The 23,291-nt window shown below is 34.9% G+C and overlaps 1 protein-coding gene across 2 annotated transcripts in view; it reads right to left on the reverse strand.

Annotated features, from left to right (window-relative positions):
- Positions 1–645: 645 nt before the first annotated feature.
- Positions 646–23,291, reverse strand: part of CACNA2D1 (calcium voltage-gated channel auxiliary subunit alpha2delta 1) — a 502,006-nt gene continuing 479,360 nt past the window's right edge. The window contains exons 32-39 of one of the 2 annotated variants that reach the window (XM_003782628.2): positions 22,889–22,960; positions 21,520–21,672; positions 21,378–21,430; positions 19,488–19,543; positions 18,958–19,087; positions 16,750–16,859; positions 16,290–16,372; positions 646–4,754 (exon numbers count right to left, since the gene is read on the reverse strand). In XM_003782628.2, coding sequence (XP_003782676.1) covers positions 4,638–4,754; positions 16,290–16,372; positions 16,750–16,859; positions 18,958–19,087; positions 19,488–19,543; positions 21,378–21,430; positions 21,520–21,672; positions 22,889–22,960 — 774 coding nt within the window. In that variant the 3' untranslated portion in view covers positions 646–4,637. The remainder of the gene's footprint in view (positions 4,755–16,289; positions 16,373–16,749; positions 16,860–18,957; positions 19,088–19,487; positions 19,544–21,377; positions 21,431–21,519; positions 21,673–22,888; positions 22,961–23,291) is intronic. The other variant, XM_012811373.2, reaches the window with a different exon arrangement.

Consider the following 23,291-nt stretch of genomic DNA (forward strand, 5'->3'; position numbering starts at 1 on the left):
AACTCTGCTTGAGCAAGGCAACTAATGAAGCAAGGACCCAAGGGAAGAGGTGTGCATGGGATCAAGATGATTGATAGAGGAAATGAAGGTCTCTAGGGAGTGAATTGATTGAGGAGATAAATTAGGACAGAATGAAGCCAGATGTTCCCAAAACAAACGTTATCTACCGTATACTTTTAAGTAGGATTTTTCCCCACATTAAAATGCCTCCATCACACATGGGGGTCAGATTTTCTAGTAATTACCATCAAGCGGATGCATTCGCAGCAGCCCCTTTTGATATCAGGAACTCCACCTATATCAAAATCTGTGCACACTCAAGTCCCAGGGTGTGCAGAACCTAGGGCAGGAATTATGGTCATTCTTATACATGGGTTCTGCATCCCGTGAACACTGTATTTTTGATTTGTGTGGTTGAAAAAAAAAATCTGTGTATAAGCGGAATCACGTAGTTTAAACATGGTCAAGGGGCAAACGTATCTGTGAGTTGTGATTCTGAAAGCACTTTTGGTAACCCCAAATTACATTTCCACAATCCCAAATTCTCTCAACGGGAAGGCCTGCTTTCTTACAATGTATTCATGACTGAGCGGCCTGTTTCTTTCAACCAGATCTTAAAAAAAGCAGCTAATCCAAACTGGGTGGTGACTTTAAATGATAAACTTTTATTCTGAATATACTGTTTTTGCACAAGATTTAACACAACATTTTCTGGGATTATAAATATTTTTATAACAGTATTATACAAATTTTTACAAAATGGTTTTTTTATCAGGCTAGTTAATTTTCACAAAAGTGTCAAGAGAACATAATAAAGGGGAGAAAAGATCTATTGTTCACAAAAGCCATTTGGCCTTTTGCATGGACGCACACTGAGCGTTTCAATAAAAGTATCTGGAAAAGCATGACCCAACAATCACACAGCACAACAAAAAAGACAGCTTCACCAAGTCACATTAGAAACTCAGTTGGCATCTATACAAGACAGTATCCCGTTAGAGGAATTTCTTTGATATAATTACGTGAACTAGAAATAAGGTAATGAAGCTACTGATAAGAGTTCTCTAAATCTTCACAATTCGGGAAATTTTCAACACTTGATAGCTTGTTTTATGGATTTGCTCTTTACAGAAATGTACACTGAATATTAACAATATTAACATTCTGCTGTGGGAAACAACATGAGTTTCAGATAATAATAGAATATTTAACATTCTCGGCAAGTGAAATAGCCGTTCTATTTCACACTGGAAGTCACAACATCCATTTTGTTTCACTAGGTCAGACTATATCATTAAACATTTTAATGTCAACTAACATGATCAATGGAATAGCTTAACAGTTTTAAACTAAGACAAAATTTAAACTTTGGTGGAGACAGATTGAAATGTGATGTGAAATATCAGAGAGCGTCAAATAAGCAAGTAACACTTGGGTTGCAAAGGTCACTTAAAAGGGATACTGCCTATTTGAACCCCATAAGGCCAGTTTTAAAGTTAATAATTGTAGGAAAACTTACAAATGGTGGCAACACTGTTTTGATTTTTGTCCAAGTTAAGCAATAACGCCTCAAGCATTAGAAACATGAAAAAAGAGCATACTAAAATCTCATAGGCCCAGGACCTAAAAATCTCTTCAATCAAACTTGCTAACTATGTCAATGTTAAAAACCTGTTACAAATATGGACCACGACTGGTGTTTGGCAGTAATGCTGGTTGTTTAAATGAAGGAAAAACAAAAACATTAATGTGAAATTCCCTCTGGTTACTCAACACTAACGCCAGACTAATTTTGACTTTGTTTTAGTGACGAGCTACATTAAGCTACATGAGTACAGAAAAAAATTAAAGAATAAAAACAGTTTCTAAGCTTTTTTATCGATCCATTGTACTGTTTAGTCTTTGGAAATCAATATTATTAACAGGCTATAATTTAAGTGTTTGTCAACAAAACTCATAGAGAAGTAGTGAATTTAATATGGCAATTTGATGGGATGAGTGTTACTGTTTTTTAAAAATGTAAACTAAAAGTATGAAGACTTGTATCAGTCAGGAGAACAATTTTTAGTTAGAGAGCAAGTTCTTACCCAATTTATTATTATATTATGTGGCCGTCATAATACATAACCCTATTTTATAACAAAACAAAAGGCCATTGCAAGACTCGTGCATGTAAATAGGTACTGATGGCCATAGAAATTAAATAGGACCCTGCCAAGAGATGCCAAGTTTAACTGTGATTAATGCAATAAGAATGTTGACGAAAACGAATTGTATAGCTGACATTAGCCACGAACATCTATTTAATAGATTTGAAAAGTAATTTTAAGGTAGTTTGTTGTATGCTGGAAGCAATTCAACATGTGTTTTAATGTGTCTTTTATATGCACAAACAATTTTATTCTTTAATATCCCCTTCCCAACACTTTCATGATTTAAAATAGTCTAGCAAAAGTTAGTAAGTTTTAAATATCTAACTAACAAACAACATGATTTAAACATTGTTACTAGAGAAGTTTCGTATTTTTTAAATCACTTTGGTGTTTTCTAAAATGTCAATTATGAACGACACTACAAAATCACAACAATGCATTAGAAATGGTAACTGATGTCAACTCTTGGAACAATAGTTTGCAAAGTGATTCCACTTCCCCCTCCCCCTATTCCAAATTAAAAAAATCTTAAATAAGAAAACATAGACAAAGGTACCTAGGGTATGTGGTGATGGGAGGAAATTACAAACGTATGCAAAGCTAAAGACAAAACAAATTTTATCTTTTAAACTAGTCTAAAGACTTGGTTATATCTTTGATATGTGGAGTGTATTAAAGCATGCTGGATAATGTTAATAATTTTGACTTAAAACTGGTATGTAATAAAATTTCCAGCATACACACACACACACACACACACACACACACACCAATATTTGGCATGTTCAAGAAAAGAAAAATGCATATTACCATAAAAAATATCTACATACTTCCAGCCTTCACTAACATTTTTCATATTCCTGGAGTTACACATTCATAGTTTTTACTCTTTCTTCAAATACTGTTTACTCCTTAAAATAATTTTTAGAAGCATAAATAATATTCTGCTACCATATTAGTCTATAATGAAATATTTGACTTACTACACTAATTATTTTCACCAAGGAGGCTGTATAAAAACAATTTTCATTATTCACAATCAAGTATTTATGTGCATACATATAGATCCAAGGTTTCCTATTTGTTCAGATTATTGTAAAACCCTCATCAAATTGGATAGAAAGTTTGGTCAAATGATCATACCATTTAAAATAGAGGGATAGAGCAGCAGTAGCAGAAACTTCTGGATCGTGTGTGCTACTAATGAAACGAACAAAGAGGAAACCTAGGATGAATCTTCACTGAGAACATATATGTACTTTTCAAAAAATAAATGTGTCAAATCTGATTTATGTACTTAAAATATCTGTACATAGGTTTTCAGGCGAAAGCACAGAATCTGTATAAAATCCATTAATTCTCATTTCACCGTGACCTAACCCCAATCATTCAGCATTTACATTGTACAGTATATTCAGAGTAGTTTAACAACATTTTTAAAGATGACTTAAGTGCATTTACACGGCAAGGTTCAGATTCTTACATAACAATAATGTCACTCGGTTAACTTTTCAAGGGACTACACTCTACAGAAAGAGAAAAACAAACTGAAAAGTTAAAATAGCAGCAGCATCATGCAAAATACCCTTGATAACCAAAGTTCATTTATCACAAGAAAGACATTTCCCCCTCCCCCCAACAAGCTTTTCTTAGAGCATTGTAAAATATCTGGCTAGCACGACATAACTGTATTGTGAACAGAAGGAGCATCACACATCAAAGCATTTAAGGGCTTGCTTACATTTATGAGAAATATGTCACATATTCAAATTTCACCCTCAAGCACCTTTAGTTTAATAGTTCCTTGGTTATTATCTTTAAGCCATTCATTTGCCCCACCAAAATTTAATTGGTCATCAATTGTGTTTTGTCCTTGGCAGCGAAGCCGTTCTTCATAAGGCATTTTATTAATGGCGAATTTTTTTTGGTAGAAAATCAGCCATTATTTGTATTTCAACAATTTAGACCAATGTTAATTCTCACACACACACGCTCTCTCTCTCTATATATATATTTTTTCAATAATAACTACTCAAAAGAAGAATTAACTTTTAACAGAAGGATGAGTTAAGGTAAAAATAACTTTGTTTCTCCCCTAGAGATATTCTTGAGAAAATTGCAGCGAGTCAAAATTCCAGCTTAAAATCAAGACATTTCTTATAACTCATGGACAGTTGTATGGGGAGCCCTTATACATATAATCACCAACAATGCAACAACGAACTGTCAAATTTCCCAGTAGAGCACATGTCGGCTTTTGCTTTGATGTTATACACAGGAGATGCAGCATTCACACACGTTAAGGATGTGACACCCTGACATGCAGCCAGTGGGTGCCGCATGAGTCAGCGCCTTGGTGTAGTGCCATGGTAGAGGCCCAGCTAACGTTTTGCTGATTCGACAGTTGACCCTATTTGAATGTAATTGAGGGGTCATGTTTTGGCAGGGTCTGGAGTTTAATTATGTCGATTTGGTTGTGGGAGGTCATAATAGGCAGTGTCTGCTGCCAGATGCCAGCCAAAGTAGTACAAACTGGATTCCAAGGATAGACCACAGGGAGGGATTTAATCCAGAAACACCGCCACAGTCAGTATAATCCTCCTGTTGGAAAAATACAAATGCAAATCTTGAAAAATATTTAGTAAGACATTTTTTCAGAGTAATCCATAGATTCAGACCCATCTGAACTCACCTTATAGACTTGCTCTCACTGGAATCTAAATAAATTAACATTTCTTAAATGTTATTGGTCTATAATTTTGTATAGAGCAATTTCCCTAGCACCCTTTGACAAATACTTGTTAAGGTATAAGTGGTAGATTCTGATGATTATGAAGAGAATACTTAAATAATAAGTATTGTTTTGAGTAATATACCAATTTTAAATTAAAAACTGTCAGAGTATCAAAAATTCCTATATACCCATTTATAAATGCAAAAAAATAAAGAAACCTAATAGCATGTTTTATTTATTCTTAATAATCATAATTTGAACCACAATGCTTCATGAGGAAAAGTTGGGGACTGGTGAATAAATAAATTTTAGGAGGACACTTCTTTTTCTTGTATTTAATTCCTAAGGTTGAACATACAGGGCATATATGGCCTCAGGGCCTTCACCTAGAATTAAAGTAAAATGAATACTAAGGTATTTGAACCATACACAATGAAAGGATACTCCAAAAGCATATGTCAAAAATAATGAAGTCAGTTAGAAACAGGTTTATTTAAGCAACTGTGAAAAATTAGCAACATGTATACTCACAATTAGACCATCGTTAATTCTCATTAACATTGAGAATGGCGCCCTACCGTCTAGTGGTGGCTCATGTGGTTTCCTACTAATGCAAAATTACTCTTTCTCTTTTATTCCTAGGTTCTATGTTCCACATCCTTTAATTTGTTGTAATATGGTGAATGTCATTTTGCAAACGTCATCTTTATTCTCCTAAGTATCTTTTAAGAATCTACTAATCCAAAGCTCAAAAGCAGCTAAATAATAGGTGAAAGAAATGTTGTCTCTCTGGGGAATCCTCTGAGAAGGAATCTGAGCTTCCAAAGCAGGAGAACTTTGGCTCTTTTTATTCAGCACAATTTCACACAGTGCCTGACAACTAGTAAATAAGCTTTCTGTTTTGTATTTTAAGGCAGAAGAACTCTTTGTTTGTTTGTTAAAGAGAAGGCTGGGATGAAAAAAAAACCCTATAAAGAAAAAAATTTTGTTTTTCAAAAGCTGTCTCCCAAATCTAAACAGACTCATAAACTAAATTCTTAGTCCTCATCCTCTCTGACCTTTTAGGAGCATTTGGCAGGGTAGGGCATTCTATCCTTGAGATATTTGCTTATGTATTTCTGGCTAACATGTGTTCCTGGTTTTTCTGGAAACTTGTGGTCCTCCTCTTGCGTTGACCTCCTTTTCTTCATGCTTCCTAAATGTTAGACTTTTCCAAGGGTTAGTTCTCTCTTCCTCTCTTTCTTCCTTATTTCTTCTTCCTGTTTTTTTTTTTTTTTAATTTCAGTCTTGCTCTCTTGCCCATGTGGAGTACAGTGGTGTTGTCATATTTCCCAGTGACCTCAAAACCCAGGACTCCTGCAATCCTTCTACCCCAGCCTCCTGAGTAGCTGGGATTACAAGCTCATGCCAGGACACCCACCTAATTTTTCTAGTTTTAGCAGAGACTGGGTTTTGCTCTTGCTTAGTCTGGTCTCCAACTGAGAACAAGCAATCCTCCTGCCTCTGCCTCTCAGAGTGCTAGGATTACAGGTGTGAGCCACCGTGTTCAGCCTCTCTTCTTTCTTTGTATGTTATTCTGAGGTGACCTTATCCAGTCCTAGGGCTTTAAATTTCACCTCTTTCCTAGTAACTCAAATTTTCCTATCGTCAGCCCTGAATTACCCACTGGCCTTAATATTCATTGATTTCTACCACCTCTACTCTTGTGTGTCTCATGGAGATTTCAAACTTAACTTGCTCTAAAATATTATTCTTCCAAATATCAGTAAATGGTGGTTTAGAAGTTAGGATGACCAGATTTTAACATCAGTAAGGCGGGACAACATGGCCGGGGGTGGGGTGGAGGACAGGGCAGGACAGGGCCTGACAACAATGCACACTTTGATAAGCAGTTCCTGATAATCACTTCTCAGCAATTATTTGTTATTATTACAGTTTAATGTTATAAAATTAACAAAAATAATATAAAACTCATATTGTGGCAAAATAGCCACGTGGCGCTGAAAACTGTATATTCCCCTCCTATTCTCCCTCCCATTCATGCATTCTTTCCAAAAATCGGGAATGCTTTAAAACGCCGAGGGACCTGGGACAAGTTGTTGAAAAGCAAGACTGTCCCACCAAAAGCGGGACGTCTGGTCACCCTATTTAGAGTCATAGGTCAGGTCAAGGACTGCAAATCCTCTGTGGTCCCTCTCTTTTTCTCAAATCTAATTTATCCTCTTAACTCTAGCTTCAAAATATATCCCTAAACCTACTACTTGTCACTCCTGCAGCCCCAAGTCACCACCACTTTTTGCTATATTTGCTATATTGAAAAACTTGCCTCACTTGTTCTATTGCATCTACCCCACTCTTCTCCAATAAGCAGCCATCTTAAAATTGTAAATCAGATCATTTTACCTTCTGGATGAAATACCTCATCATTCTCAGAATAAAGTCCAAAATCTTTACCAAGGCCCACAAAGCCTTAGTGGGCTGGAGCCTGGCTGCCTTCCCTCCTCTCTCTTCCCACACCCTCCGCCACCCACACACTCTTCTGGACAGGCCAGGGTGTTTCCTACCTCGGGGCCTTTGCTCTTCCTCTTCTCTTTGCTCAGATACTTTTCAGAGGGTCTAGTTACATTTGAATTTCAGGTTTACATAAACCGTGGATTTTATAGTATAAATATATCTCGACTATCTCACAAGTGGAAGAGTGGCCTGGTCCTTAGCAGGTGCACAGCATTGGATGAATGAACATTTGGAACTCAAGGCAGCACACATTAACTGTTTAGGAACACTACAAACATGAAATGCTAACTTAAAGGCCTAACTGACACTTAACCAAATGTTCTCCCTAGTTCTGGTTTAGTATTAATTTGATAGTACAAAAATTTGTGTATTAATGATATATTTTGTTAAGAAAATTATTACTGTAAGACATACCTTTTTATTATAGTGATGTGTTATGGAAGGAAAAATATTTTGGTTCTTCCTTGTTTTTCTACCTTAGGGTTTTGTTTCGTTTGCTTTATTCCCTCTGTGTGTGAGGATGAGATGTGTCTGTTTCAATTTAGGAAATAGGAGTTGACATGAATTATTTGGGGTCCCTGTGGTCTCCATGTGGATTCACAGTGAAAAATCTGCCTCTTCAGTTTCCAGACTATGTTTTCTCATGTGTTTTAGCTGCATCTAGCTTATTTTCATAAAACGATTTCCAGTCATATCATGAGATACATTCTAGAAGTATTTTTAGTCACAAATATTCAGAAGCGGGATAAACCTCAGCATATTCTCTGCTTATAGAGACTTAAACCCCACCGGCACCATGACCAGATATATCAATATAATTTTTAAAGATGTATCATAGTAGAAAATAATAATAATGTGCTTCAGTTTAGCACATTAAAATAGAAAAAGGATATAGTGCCAATTTATATACATATTTCTTTTAAAATACACATATAAGACTAATTTTATAGCCTTCCTCACAGGGCACATGTCTCACTAGGCTCTATTAATAAACATATGTGCATTAAATGGATTTAAGTAATGGATTTTTTTTTTTTTTTTAGCTTTCAGGGGAGTATTATCTGTAGATTGACAACTTATAATTGTATAAATTTATAGAGAATATAGCAAGGTCATGATTTATGAATACAACGTGGAATAATTAAATCAAGCTAGCTAACATATCCATCACCTCAGATACTTCACATTTTTTGGTGGCTAGAACATTTGAAATTCTCTCCCCTAGCAATCTGGGCTTCTAGGGTTGTGGACATCGGTCTCAAGAGGCTAACAAGTGCTCACCGTGCACAGCTGGGTCGGCAGAAGTGTTAGGGAAGGTGCATAGAGTTGATGTGACAAAGCTCAAGTCATGTTTGGGTGCATTGAATATGCTCATGTAATTGAATCAATCATAAGATGTAGGGTGAGTGGAGGGAGTGGGTCTAAGCAGGAGAGAACCAGGCTGTGAGGACTTTGAGTGCCACAGCAAGAGCGTGGCTGTGATACAACTGGGAAGGAGCAAAGTCTTACACCCCTGGTCAGACGTTACTCAAATCCTAATTCCAGTCAAGGGCTGGGGTGGACGCTATTTTCTTCTTATAAACACTTCTCTCCAGGGAACCCCTTTGCCCTGTATCTAGTTTACTATTATTTTTCACCAGGCATAGTTCGGAATGCTGGGTGCACATTATAAGCACTTTAGGAGCTTGAAGAAAAAAAAAAAAAAAAAGAAAATGGCTACTTTCTACCCCTGACCAATTAACCTCAATACAGAGGTGCCAAAAAATTGTACAAATATTTTAAGAAAGGTTATCTCTACATTACTTTTTGAAGTTGAACTGAATGTACTGCTACTGGTCAAGTGTACCTGGACATGTGATTGCACATCCATTTTACCTGCTATTCAGACACTTTTTTGGAATGATCAATGTTATTTCCAACAACATCTTTTAACATATCTATATATTTTTTTTGGCACCAGGGATTTTTTTGTTGTTGTTTGTTTTTAACTGTCCAGCTAAATATGAGTTGCAGTCAGGGCTGTGAAATAATGCATTAGATTCAAATCTTCCCACCTCACGAGTGAAAATGGCCATCAGTTGGTCCCCACCCACGAGGCTGTCCCTGTAAGATTCTTAAAGGTCAAAGAGCCAAGGCAATTGTACCATTGAGAAGCATATTTGGAAAAACACTTAGACCTAAAATACTTGACTTTCATAGGTTCCTCCTCAGGGTGATACAGATTCATATCCTCCTAAGCTTTTGTTCAAACAAACCCAGGAAGCAGTCCACATAGCTGAGCCCCTCCCACCCTCTGTCTGGGTGGGTGCCTGGATGGCTGACCTGGATGCCCTGGCCGTCCCAGGAGGCTCATGTGAATCATTCCCCCCCAAAAGGAGGCCAGCTCAGCCCTTGCTTCTACCTACCATTTAGCAATCTAGAAATAAAAAGTTTTAGAGGCTAGAATTTTCCTGGTATTTTTACTTATGACATTTATTAAAACTGCAACCAGATGAGCAAGTATCTCATGAAAAGCTTCAGTGTGTATATTGGAGTTTTGCTTTCCCTGCCCCATGTAACCTGAGACATCTTTAAGATACACTCTTCAAATGCTATAAATAACTCATTGCTCTTGATACAAGGCAGGGATGTCAATGAAAGATGCTGATTACATACATAATAAATGGGACTCTTTTTGTCTTCAAGGACTTCAACAATGACCCAGAAGAAAAGCTTGACCAGAAGCATCCCAGAGGGCAGAAGCTCATTATCTTTGATGGGAACACTGGGGACAGAGTCAGGAGACTGAGATTCCAGCTGTTGACACGCTTATGGCCCTGCACAAGTCACTTCCTTTTCTGGGACTCCATTCCCCTGTTGGATTGATTAGCTGTTGTCAAAAACCTTTTTCAATTCTAAACTACATTTTTTCCAAGGAGTAAGTGATGGAATTCTTTATTCCTTTTCTTTCTCATGACTCATTAAAGGTGGGGGGATCTAAACCATACTTCCCATTCCTATGAGTTTCTTTTATTAGTAGAAAATTTATATTTAAAAGTTTTTAGAGAGGTGGACACCCTACAGTAGGAATAATGACCCTAAAAATAATTCATTCTCTTATGTGACCTTCACATCCTTACTACATTTACTCATGAGATAGATATTCACTCTTCAAATGTAGATAGATTAATTAATACATATACACATTTATTTCTGCAAACTCATTTTTCATGAACTCAATAATAGGTTTTATAATTTGGGTTATCCTAAAATAAACTTTCTCAATGGATAGGTTATTGTCTTCTTTTATCAGTAAACTTTAGTTTCTTCATTTGTTTATATTTTGTCGTACTTCTTTATAGATTGAGTCTTCACAAAATGTGTGTAAAAAGATTTTATTTGAACACTTGTGTTTTGAGAAACTCCTTATGGTCTAGAGAATCATAATTGTATACTTATAATTTATATCCTTTTGGACTTCACAAAGTGCAAGAATCCTTTATCCTGAGTCGTTTTTATTTCTTATATTTTAAGTTTTTATTTATTATTTTTTATTTCAGATTAATGTCAGGATATGAATAGGTTACAATGTTTGCATTTGTTAGGTAGAGTTCCTATAACTTTTCTGCCCTGCATCCAAGAGGTGTGCCGTATATCCTTACATTGTGGGACCATACCAGTCACCCTTCCTTGTCCCTTTACCCTTCCCCCCAACTTGAATTGAATTGCGTTTTTATGTCAACATGTATTAGATCATCTACTGGCTTCATATTAGCATTGGACACATTGGATACTTGCTTTTCCATTCTTGTGATGCTTTACTAAAAACAATGTGTTTCAACTCCGTTCAGGTTAATACAAAAGATGTAAAATCCTCACCTTTTTATGGCTGAATAGTAGTCTGTGGTATACAGATACTACAGTTTATTAATCCATTCTTGGGTTGATGGGCATTTAGGTTATTTGTACACCTTGGTGACTATTAATTGAGCTGTGATAAACAATCTAGTGCAAATGTCCTTATGATAAATGATATTTTTTCTTCTGGGTAGATGCCTAGTAATGGGATTGTGGGATCAAATGGAAGGTCTATTTTGAGTTCTTTGAGGATTCTCCACACTTTTCTTCAAAGAGATTGTATTAGTTTGCAGTTACACCAATGGTGTAAAAGTGTTCCCTTCTCTCCACATCCATGGCAGAATCTGTAGCTTTGTGACTTTGGGGGCCATTCTCACAGGAGTGAGGTGATATCTCAGGGTGGTTTTGATTTGCATTCCTCTGATGATTAGGGATGGTGAGCTTGTTTTCATGTTTGTTAGGCACTGGTATATCTTCTTCAGTGAAAGTTCTGTTCATGTCTCTTGCCCAGTGAGACTGTTTGCTCTTTTTTGTTGATTAATTTCTCTGTAAATACTAGTTATCTTTGTAAGATTCGTAACATCCAAATATCTTTCCCATTCTGAAGATTATCTATTTGCTTTAATTATTGTGTCCTTAGCTGTGCAGATACTTTTCAGCTTAATTAAGAGAGATTTGTTTATTTTTGTTATTGTTGAAACCCTGAGTTACTTTATACGTGTATTACCTTTTAGTAGACTTCAGTTACACTGCCATTCCACCTGTCCTGTGAGAAGAACCTGATCCAGCACAAACGGCTAGTTTTAGCCAAACTACACTGAAGCTTAGAAGGTCTACTTTGACTTTTATCAGTCCCAAAGTGGGGAAAAAACTGACAACCAATGTTCAGTATTCACAATTATTTTCAACTTTTAATACTTCCTTTCATATCATCATACTAACATTCAAGCTGCATTTCCTAGATTCACTGTTCTATACTTATAACTGTGTCTTGAAGAAATGAATCCTAGTCTTAATATAAAATTTATATCATCTATATCATTTTCAGGACAAGTCATTATTTACTCCTCAATGATGCAATAAAATCAAATATCTTAATTCATGTTCTAAAAATCATTACATTAAAATATGGTGATTCTATCCAGTTGAGCCCATGGTAATATTTAACTATTTTCATGATAAATTCATAATTATGGTGAAAGAAAAAATATCATGAAATCAAAATTAAAAAATAAACCCCCAAATTTTGGGTTTGGGGGATTAGATGAAGAAAACATTAAATTCCTTGTTGCCTATAGATTTTAATAGTTAAAAGGGAGCTGGTTTATTCAAAAGTAGTGATTATATATTTTTGCATTTAACTGATAGCCTGAAAATATTATCTAAAAATTTTGTGATTGAGAGAAGTAAACTTTTGATTCAAAGGTGAAATATATGGTCCTTGCCCATAGAATAGAACATAATTTGGTACCTTATGCTATAGTTTGCTCGTTCCTTTATGATCACATGTAGAAACAATTATAGAAACATAATTTATGTTTCTTATATGATACTTATCTTATATAAGTGGTTGAGTATCTATGTACTTCTTTAAGGAATTAGTGAATAAGATCTAGTATTCAGTAGAAGAATGGGTGACTATAGTTAATGTATGATATGTACTAAAATAATTGAACATGGAATTGGAATGTCCCTAACATAAATAATAAATGCTTGGGATGACTGATACCTCAACTACCCTGATTTGTCATTATATACGGTGAGTATCAAAAATCCTATGCAGCTCATAAACTATTATATATCCATAATAAATAAAAATAAAATACTTTAAATAGTGGTAATGGTAGAAAACAGAAAAAAAATTATATTTCAAATAGTTGCCTATGGGATATCAATTTAAAAATATGTGGAGATAGAATATTTAATTTTGTTCTTTTAATTATTAAAATGGGCTAGGTTTCCTTAATTGGGAATCATTTGCCACGAAAATCATTATTTCCTTATGTTAGAAAAATCTGCTTATTTTCTGAGACTCCTTCTGTAGCTCGACCCCTACTCCCACCCCTGCCCATTCCATTCCCCCGATGTGCTCCCTCCACTCATAGTCATGGCCACATCTCCATCTAGTGGCCCTCTAATCAATGAATACCTGGAAACCATGAGGGAAGAACACAACACAGTTGTTCTCGTAATACAATCATGATTAGTCCAGAGCATCCAAAAAGAAATTACAAATGAGTAAACAGAACACTGAACACAAGTGCAGGCCCCAAAGCTCTATTTAGTAGAATTGATTATATAATTGAGAAATGTCTTAAAGGTTAATAAGTAATGATATTTTTGGCCTAGATGATGCATCTGATATTAAATAAAGTGAACTTAGAAATTGGAAGCACCTAAAATAAATGATTTCAATAAGAATATCAATATTTTGAGAGTAAAACGTCAATTAAACTGGATTTGTTTAAAAGAAAAGAAAAATCAGAATGGTTGAGCTGGAAGTCCTTACATAATGCCTGATAACACTGAAATAGTTTATTAATTTTATGTTAGCATCATTTAAGAATAAATTGAGATGACAAGCTCTAATAAATATTGTTAGGCTCTTTAATAAAAGTAAAATATCATGATGGCCTTATATCTCTCCACCACATTGACTTGTTTTTTACACAAACATCACATGAGAGAATAATTTTTCATTAAACATAGGAAACGGATATGTTCTGTTTAGGAGTATAAATTTACATACCGTTTTCTATCAGCTATTTACAAAACAACATTAGGACTGGAGATCTAATAACTTAGTTTCTGGCTATTTACTATTGTGGATTTAGGTATATGGGTTATTTTCTAAAATTTCAAGCCAAAAACAAAAACAAAGAAAAATGAGAGAAAGTGACTGACCATCCACACCACATGAAAACTTGCAGTAAAATGAAGATAGGAGCTGACATCATGGGACAGGCACGACTCGTTGTGCATATAACTTGATCCTATTAATAATGGGCAAAGTAGCAAGTACAGGAAAAGAAAGAAAACACAGAAAAGAAGACATACACGATGCGAGGTCATGCAGTTTGCCTGCAGTCAGCAGATAATGTGAGCCTCCATCCAGAGTAGATTCACAGCGACCATTGCGAATAGGCACTACCCAAATACTCTACTGCTGAGACCACAGCACACTGTCAGCACACCAAGCAACGGGGCCACACTTGTACTTTCACACACAACTCGATGTATATTTTATGGGAACTTGAATTGCTGGAACGTTTTGTCTTGGTCAAATCTTTATAATTCCTTGATCAAAATAGCCTCCCAAGATGATAATATTTTGGGTAATAGAGTTTTTATAACATTTTCAAACTCCTCTGAGTGGATTTAATCTTTCTGCTGTCAAAACTTGGTGACAAAGAGTTGATGAGTGAAGTTTCTCTAACGAGCAATACACCATTCTATGGGGAATAATTTGACATGGGTAAAATCTCCTGAAAGTGTGTAGGAAATAGACTCATAGGAAGAGTCCTCATATCTGAATTTTATATGTCTTACTAGATAAATTGAAAAAAAAAACAATTTAGTTGCAATTTTGAATTAATTATCCTATCAAAGCAATGATCAATTGTTGGGTGGCACCTGTGCCGGCCCCATAAACCGAGGGTGCCAGGTTCAAACCCGTCCCTGGCCAAACTGCAACCAAAAATTAGCTGGGTGTTGTGGCAGGCGCTTGTAGTCCCAGCTACTTGGGAGGCTGAGGCAAGAGAATCACGTAAGCCTAAGAGTTAGAGCTTGCTGTGAGCTGTATGATGCCACGGCACTCTACCCAGGGTGATAAAACGAGACTCTGTCTCTCCAAAAAAATAAATAAATAAAAAAGCCATGATCAATTGTCTTTACAGAGATAACTGAGATTACTGGGTTGGGCATTTTTAGCCCTGTTTCACACCACTGATTTTATTTGTTCTTTGTTCCATTTTAAATCTAGATTATCTAATTGTGTAATACATATCTGTGAGAATGTTTTATTCTTTCTGGCACAAATGTGGTTACATATTGGAATAGATAAACCTATTTTAAATAAATAAATGAATAAAACTGCACATTAATCAATAGATGTTCTTGTTTTTAGATGTAATTGTTTTTAGAATAAACAATAGATGTAATTGTTTTTAGAATAAACAATTTATGAGAAGATAATGCTCTATGTTTAAGGGGCTCGATGCTATGGACAAGACACTTCATGTAAAGGCACAACTTGAAGAATCAAAGAATTTGGAAATCTTATATTTAAAATCAGTAAAAAAAAAGTGGACATACTTTAATGTGGCCTTTATCTTTGAGAATAAAGTTTCTTCATCATTAAAATAATTTTAAAAGTATAAAGATGATTATATCCACAGTAAGTCAGAATACTGTTTATTAAAGATAGCTGTGGTATAGAAAAAGTAGTGGTCGTATTTAGATAACATACATTAAATCAGCTTTTTAACAGTTTATCAAATTAACTCTGTGTAACTGATCTAGTATAATTTCAAACAATAGAAAGAGAAATACCATTAAAGAATATAATACAAATCTAATATGTGATATGATCAGAAACCAGATCTATAAAATAATTGGACAATAGCTGTACAATAGATTTTTAAATATATAGATTTTAAAGACTAAGCATAAACTAATAAAAATATTATAATAAAAACAATATTCAGGCTTTAATATAAATGAATGGAGGCAACAGAAATACCACAAGGAACAGTCACTATGAATTATTACTTATTTGATGACTTTTTAAATCACCAGATTTCTGACTTGTATTATTCGTAAAGTGATTGAAATTGTGTTTGAAAGTACAATTTCTGTGGGAAGGACAGATAAAAGAAGCTGTTAAGTTTATGCTAACCGTGAAATGGAAAAAAAAATCTATCTACAAGCAAGTAGTTCATGCTAATGAGAAAAACTGTGGGTAATACATTATGTTGGAGTTAAAATTGCAGTCTGTAGTCTTAAATTCCTGTGTCCATGATCATTACTTTATAGCAAAAGTTTGGTCTTACCAAGACATTGTTATCAAAGCAGACGTCAGGCCCTTTTCTGTATCTGGGTTGCTTAACCATATCACAAGGATTTGGACCGTCAGCTAAAGAGGCTTGTTAAGGAATATGAAGTTCCTTCTTTTTTTTTTTTTCACACAATAAATATAATACAGTACAATGCAATATATTTATTTCCCCAAGCAAGTAAGAGATAGCTTTACCATGACTCCTGCTCAACCCAATTTAAGTACTTCAAGATTTAAGGAATCAAATTGTGAATTCCCCTTTTACTGGTGCCTGTGTAGTGTAATCAGTCTTCACATCCAAACCCAACTGAGGGTGAAGAATCCATTCTGCCTCTGTGAGGCGAGCAGGGCATTCTAACATTTTTCCCTTCACGAGCATAATCAATGTACCAAGGTTCAAAAGGCAGCACTTTCCCATGACTTTCGCTCCCAACACTTCTGCCGTGAAAGGATACAAGTCTGCTCCGCTTGTATGAGCAGTCGTGTGTCACAGGTACAAGTCCCTTTGCTTTCAACTATTATGAATACTAAGTTGGTGTTCATAATCTTTTCTACATGAAAGATTCTGCATAACAAACAATAGCAGAAAAAATGAAGAACGTCTCTTAAAAAAAGAATGGAAACCTTTCAAGGATTCTTACATATTAAAAGAAAAGATAAAATATGACATATTGAAATACAAACCATCACAACAGTAAATATGATTTTAGGGAAAAAAGATTAACATGTTTTTATTTATTAGCATGAACTTTATCTCAAATGAGTACTAAAACATTGCAATGGGAGTTCTTTGCAATATTCTAAGTGTTATCTTTTAAAAGCTTTAATCCTCAGTGCAAACAAGGTACCACTTAGTTGTTGAAACTTGAAGAAAAGTAGTTTCATTTTACACATTTAAAAAACTGTGGTATTTGTCACCACAATATGTCAAAGTTGTTTATTTCACTGATAAGAAAACAAGGAGGACAAAAAATATGGCCATGCCTCTTGCCCTACCTAAGGGCAAAACCCCAATCAGTGCTGGTCAACAAACTTTCTGTGAAAATGAAAATGCTTACTGCTCTGTCCACTGTGTCAAACACCAGCCACAGGAGGCTACATAGCCCTCGAGATGGGACACGCGTGACTGGTACCCCAAATTTTAATTTTAATTAATTTAAACAGCCACTTGTGGCTGTAACTAATACACTGGACAGCATGAATGTAGACAGATTTTAGGGTTCTAGATCCCCTCCTCTGTTATGGTCACACCATAAGCAAACAACTTTGAAAATGTAAATGTATCACTAAAAAGTACATTTGTTTAGCAAACAACATGAAAATGTAAATGTATCACTGAAAAGTAATTTGTTTACGATTATATATTTTTCAAAGAAGTGAGATTCCGTTTTCTTATTTTCTTTCTGCTTTATACAAATCTAGGCAACTATCGTTTAGTTTAATAGCTTGATTATACTTTTATTTTACGATTAACTTAGTTCTTTGAACACACATTGGTATTACTGGAGGCCAATTATTACAAGGCCAAAGAATTGTTAACTTTCTGCTGTATCCACTAAACATTTCCTGAAGTCTACAGACACCTGCTATGCTGCTCTCTAATAAGGTGGCCCGCTTTCCCTAGGGCATGCCTGACGCCTCCCATGTCTCTTCCTTTTCAAACCCTCTACCTCCACGTTGGACAGAGGCTTGCTGCAGCAAGTCATAAAACAGACTATCTGTGGCTGTTAAACCTTCATGGTTACTTCAGTTTAGCTGTTCTTGAAAAAAAGTTTTAAACCCTTAGACCACTTCTCTGAAGGCCCTAGTAACCCACTGTGCCCCCATTTTCACAATCTCAGATTACCCTACCTCCTCCTATTCCTCTCCTCTATGTTAACATCTCTTCTACAATAACCTGCCTTCTGGCTCTAAAAACAGTGTCCCAACACTGTGCTTTGTAAGCTGTGACTTGTTACTTTGTTCTCAGGGGTCCTGGGGTACAGTTCATCACTTTCTTCTCAAAACATCAAAAATCTCCAACTTGCCTTTCTCCTTCATCTCCTCATAACTAAATTAAATTCTCCAACTCTTCCCAAATTTTTCAAGATGTTTGATGGGTACTCACTAACACTGAACATGAGCTTGGAAAATGGTATTTTCTCACAGTTCTTTCAGTTCAGATTAAAGATAACGTTCTTCATGCCAGAAAAAACTAGAAGTAAAAACAAATAATCCCCCAAATACCTTTTTCAAAACTTACTTAGTTACCATACTTAAGTAGAAATCATATTTGGCTCTAATGACTTAGAATTTAGTAATATAATTAATCTTAATAATCATAAAATTTAATACTACAAAGTTTTTAATGTAGACTCTTTTAGATGAAAAATATATTAAAATGTCATATTTCTCTATATTCTGCCTAAAAGCGAAAGCAATTATCTTGATCATGTAATAATTATCACAGAAGGATTTACAAGTCATCAAAGTTAGAATTAATTTTAAACATTGTAAGTTTTAAAAGCCTAGAGAAAAACTGAAGACCTTTGACATTTCAACTCAAAGGAGTAATTCCTATCTTTGAGTCCAGCTACAATTTCCATAATTTTCTATAATAATTATAAAAGTGAATACAATTTCTTAGTGAAATAGAACTACTCCCGAAATAAAAAAGAAATTACCTGGAACAGTTTCCACAGTCTAACACACCACTGAATGATTTACTATCATTATCAAAGAAATATTGAGTCTGTTCAGTAATACAGCTCTGTTTTGACAGGGAGGTTGTAAAGTCATCATCTTCCATCTCGACTGTGGGGAGTTAAAACAATGATTACCATCACGAGCAGACACTGTAGCCAGTGGCCCCAAATCTTCCCTTCTTATGGAGCAAAATAAATGTGTAATGCCAAATGCCTTGATTGGCGTATTTACTGTTGTGTAATATCATGGCAGACTCTTCTAGGGGCCTGATAAATATCCACAGAATAAATTAATTCAAATACGTAACAGTTTCAAAGTAGAGGTCAATGTGACCAAGGAAAGTTTCTAAAACATTAGGAAAGATTTTGACCAAAAGAATTTCAACCCACATAAGTGTGAGATGTCTGATCTCTCTTTCCTCTTTCTCTGAGTTTATTAAACACAGCATATTCAAAAAGAAAATTTTAATTGTTATGGTGACAATGACAATATCTGAGCATTTACATACCTGCTTCAAGGAGTCTTGGAAAGGTCAAACTCAAGAGAAGCTGCTGTAGGATAGACCTGAATTTTTTAAAAAATGAATAAATTATAATAATCAAGAAAAATCCCAAGTAGTTTTGTCTCTGTACATATACATATGCATTTACATAAAATCATATTTACTTTTCATCTGTTTGGAAAAAATTGAGAGTTTGTTTATGGAAAGTTGAAGAGCATTTATAAGTATTTTTTTTTAATTACAGTAGAATCTCTGTAAGTTGACCATCCACCCAAGAGACAAACTGGTCAACATATAAAGGTGGTCAACGTAAGGAATTAGGCCTACTGTACTTATACATATGTGTGGTGCATGGCTGGTCTATGAAAATTAGGTCAGCTTAAGTAGGTGGTCAATGTAGGGAGGTGGTCAAGTATGGATAACATTTTTTAGTCTATAAAATGTCATGAAGTCAGCGTGTTCAGGTCACGTTCAGGACCAAGGGAGGAAGACAGAGGTGTGAAGAGGCCCAATACACCATGTGATGGTGCAGAGTGTTAACTGGAACAGGGGGAGTCACTATTGCAGGGAATAGGCTTTTAGGTTCATGATTTTTTCCTTCATTTTAGTTTTTAAACTTTGTTTTGAGGGTTATTTTTCCACCAAAACCAAACAAATATGACCCTGTTTATGCCACAGGACTGGACTGGTGAACTATTTGCTTTATGATATAGAATAAATTCATAAATATGACATTCATGAAATAAAATATACACATGATATATAGAGATATCACATATTTTGGTATTATAGTAAATGACAATTGAACCAAATAACACAGAATAGTCTAGAAATTTAGCTAAAAAAATGTAGAGGGGAGGGATATTTTGGCCATAAATTACAAAAAAAGATAAGAATTTTTCAAGATCACTCTGGGATTTAGAAACACTATTCAAATCAAAGTAAAAATGTCATCATTACATCAGAAAATAGTATTTTTGAGGAAAAGAAAGAATTTTTAAAATCCTGTATTTAAAATCTAAAAATAAATTTGAAAAATTCAAAAATCTAAATCATTCTACTTTAATAAAATGATATCATCATGTGATTTTAGCTGGGAAAACTTCAATATCAAATGAATATTACAGATTAATCTATAAGAAATCTAATCTATAACAGATTGATCTACAGGAACAATACAGTAGAATGATGATACCAAAAAAAAAAAAAAAAAATAGAAGGATAGGCAGGACAGAAGACAAGGAGGGACAGAAGGAGATAATGGATTTTAGATGTATAGGAGGTTTAGTTCCCAGGCTGACCAGAAGAAAACAGTGAGAAATCTGATCTTCCAGACTCTCCGCAGTGCCTCACTCAACCATCTAAATGTCTTATTTTCATAGGATGGTAGGGCACAGGTGGGGGATTAGGAAAGTATGGAGGATGGAAGCAATAAAAGAAAGAATTAGATCCATGTCAACAACATGATGCCTTTAAAACTATGCCAGGCCTTATTCTAACTGTAAAGAGTAGAAAGTTAAGTCATCATGCCCCACGAGTTTGATCAATGGAGACATCCAATTTGGATACTAAAGAGAATAAGTGGTAAATTTTATAGGTCAATACACCTAAAAGATGAGAAAGTAACATAGTATAAAGAAACAAGTATAAATGAAAAGAGTTATGAGATCCATAGTAACAAGAGGCCTCTAAAGATGATGACGTTTGCATGAGTATAACACCGTTCTCATATGAAAAAATTTAATAATGCTATAATGACCAATATGTGCTATAGAGAATGGAAGAAAGTAATTTCCCTAACAAGTAACATGTCCCTTAAACCATACTTTTATCAAATGCTTTGCTATTTCATAGAACTTTTCTTTCATCAGCAATAAAATTAAAATTTTCACTTACCAGGCAGCAGCAGTAGCCCACCAGCCAATCTGTAATATGTCTGTTATTGATGGCTATGAAATATAATGAAAAGTCATTACATTAGTCTATACTTGAGTATCCCACTGGGAGGAATGGATTTGATGGTGGGTATTTTACTGACCACATATGCTGAGCGATGTCCTGCTCCTTGTTTTGGGGCAGCCCCGGGCTCACATACTGACTGATAGTCATAAGATTTGTTAAAAGCATAAACTGATACATTCACCAGGTATCGCATCAAGCTTGGATCAATCTCTCCAAAAAATCTTCCAATCTGGTAAATAAAATAACAAAATGATGTTTCATATTTGTGTAAAAATGAACACCTGCATCTTGGGTAGAGAGAGTAAAGAGAATTAATATGAATAAACTATGAACTAAAGTCAGAAGCTTAAAACAAAAGCAAACAAGCATCCTGTATATGGCACTGTGAGAGCAGGTGTTCGCATTGCTCAGTGGCTCTGTATGATATTCTGTTTGGGGGAAGAAATGGGCCTAGATCACTAAGCATTAGGGCAGAATCAGATGCCTCCTGGAGGGGCATAACAGAGGGTGGAGAGTAGAGAAAGAGGAGATGTGGGTCACAGAATACAAAGCTGCAGTTATGGAGGACGAATAACTTTAGAGATGTAATGTATGAGAGAGGGCTACAGTTAAAAATACTACACTCTAGAAATTTGCTGAGAGTAGATTTTAGGTGTTCTTACCACCCAAAAAGGTTACTGCAAGATGATTGGCCTGACTATAGCAATCCTTTAATTATGTATATCAAAGTATCTTGTTGTGTACCTTAAATATATGCAATAAAAAACAAAAAACAACAAATGCCTCCTGGGAAAGTGAAAAGTACCACAAATAAGAGTGTAATGGACTAGAAAGAGAAAAGAAACTTGCAAGGGCTGTGAACTGGAGTAAGTCCCATTTTAAGGAGCAATCATGAGCTAATCAGCTCCAGTCTGTAAACATCGTCATACAGAAAAATAGGCCAGTGTTGAGAGATATTTTATTTTTTTAGGAAGAGAAGCCAAAATGTAGTTTCAGAAATGAAATTAGTTGGCATATACTTCAAATTTGTTTAAAACCTTGGGTGAATCAAATAGCCTATGTGCTGCTTATTTGCCAATTTGGCACTAGAAACCACAGAAGTTAACTAACCATGTATTAAATTAGACATCATCAACTGACAAATATTTAGGTGAAAAATTTCTAAATTGTAAAAATATTAAAAATAAGTTTATAACATGTTAAAATCCTTAACCATATGTCTCGATGGTAACTGTTAGTGCCAAAAGGTAAAATCAACTAAAAAATATAAATAAAAGCTATATTTAGCATGCGTTTCTTAATGGCTTACATGATCTTAACCATTTTAAAATTTACTTTATGACAAAACAACTCATCAATTTCTTTAATATTAAAAGGGGCTTTGTAATGTTGATCAGGGAAACACACTTTGGATAGCTTACTTCTCTCTCTCTTTAGGTACATACCTGATTAGTATAATCATCGTGATTTGCCATTAAAAGAAATCCACCATCATCTAGAATTACACAATCCATTACCTAGCAAAATAAAATAAACAGTTCACCCATTTTTAGGAAGGTTAAGAGGTTGTATTATCATTACTCCATTATATGTAGATAATTAGAATGACAAAAATAGGAGAAAAATTTAAATGTCTATATATTCAACATATATGGTCAGGAGATTCTGATGAAATAAATTAAGAGACATGCATATATTTATATCAAACTGCCAGGCTTGATAAGCCACCACCAACCATCAAATAGAGACCATCGATTCAGCCTGAATATACCTTAGGAACAAATCAGAAACATTCTTTTTATCACTTCCAGGTCATCTAAATGACTCAGGAAGTCAGATCGGACAGAA

Source organism: Otolemur garnettii, unplaced genomic scaffold (genome assembly GCF_000181295.1).
Source record: "Otolemur garnettii isolate 467f Iridium unplaced genomic scaffold, OtoGar3 scaffold00005, whole genome shotgun sequence".
In the NCBI taxonomy this organism is placed as follows: domain Eukaryota; kingdom Metazoa; phylum Chordata; class Mammalia; order Primates; family Galagidae; genus Otolemur; species Otolemur garnettii.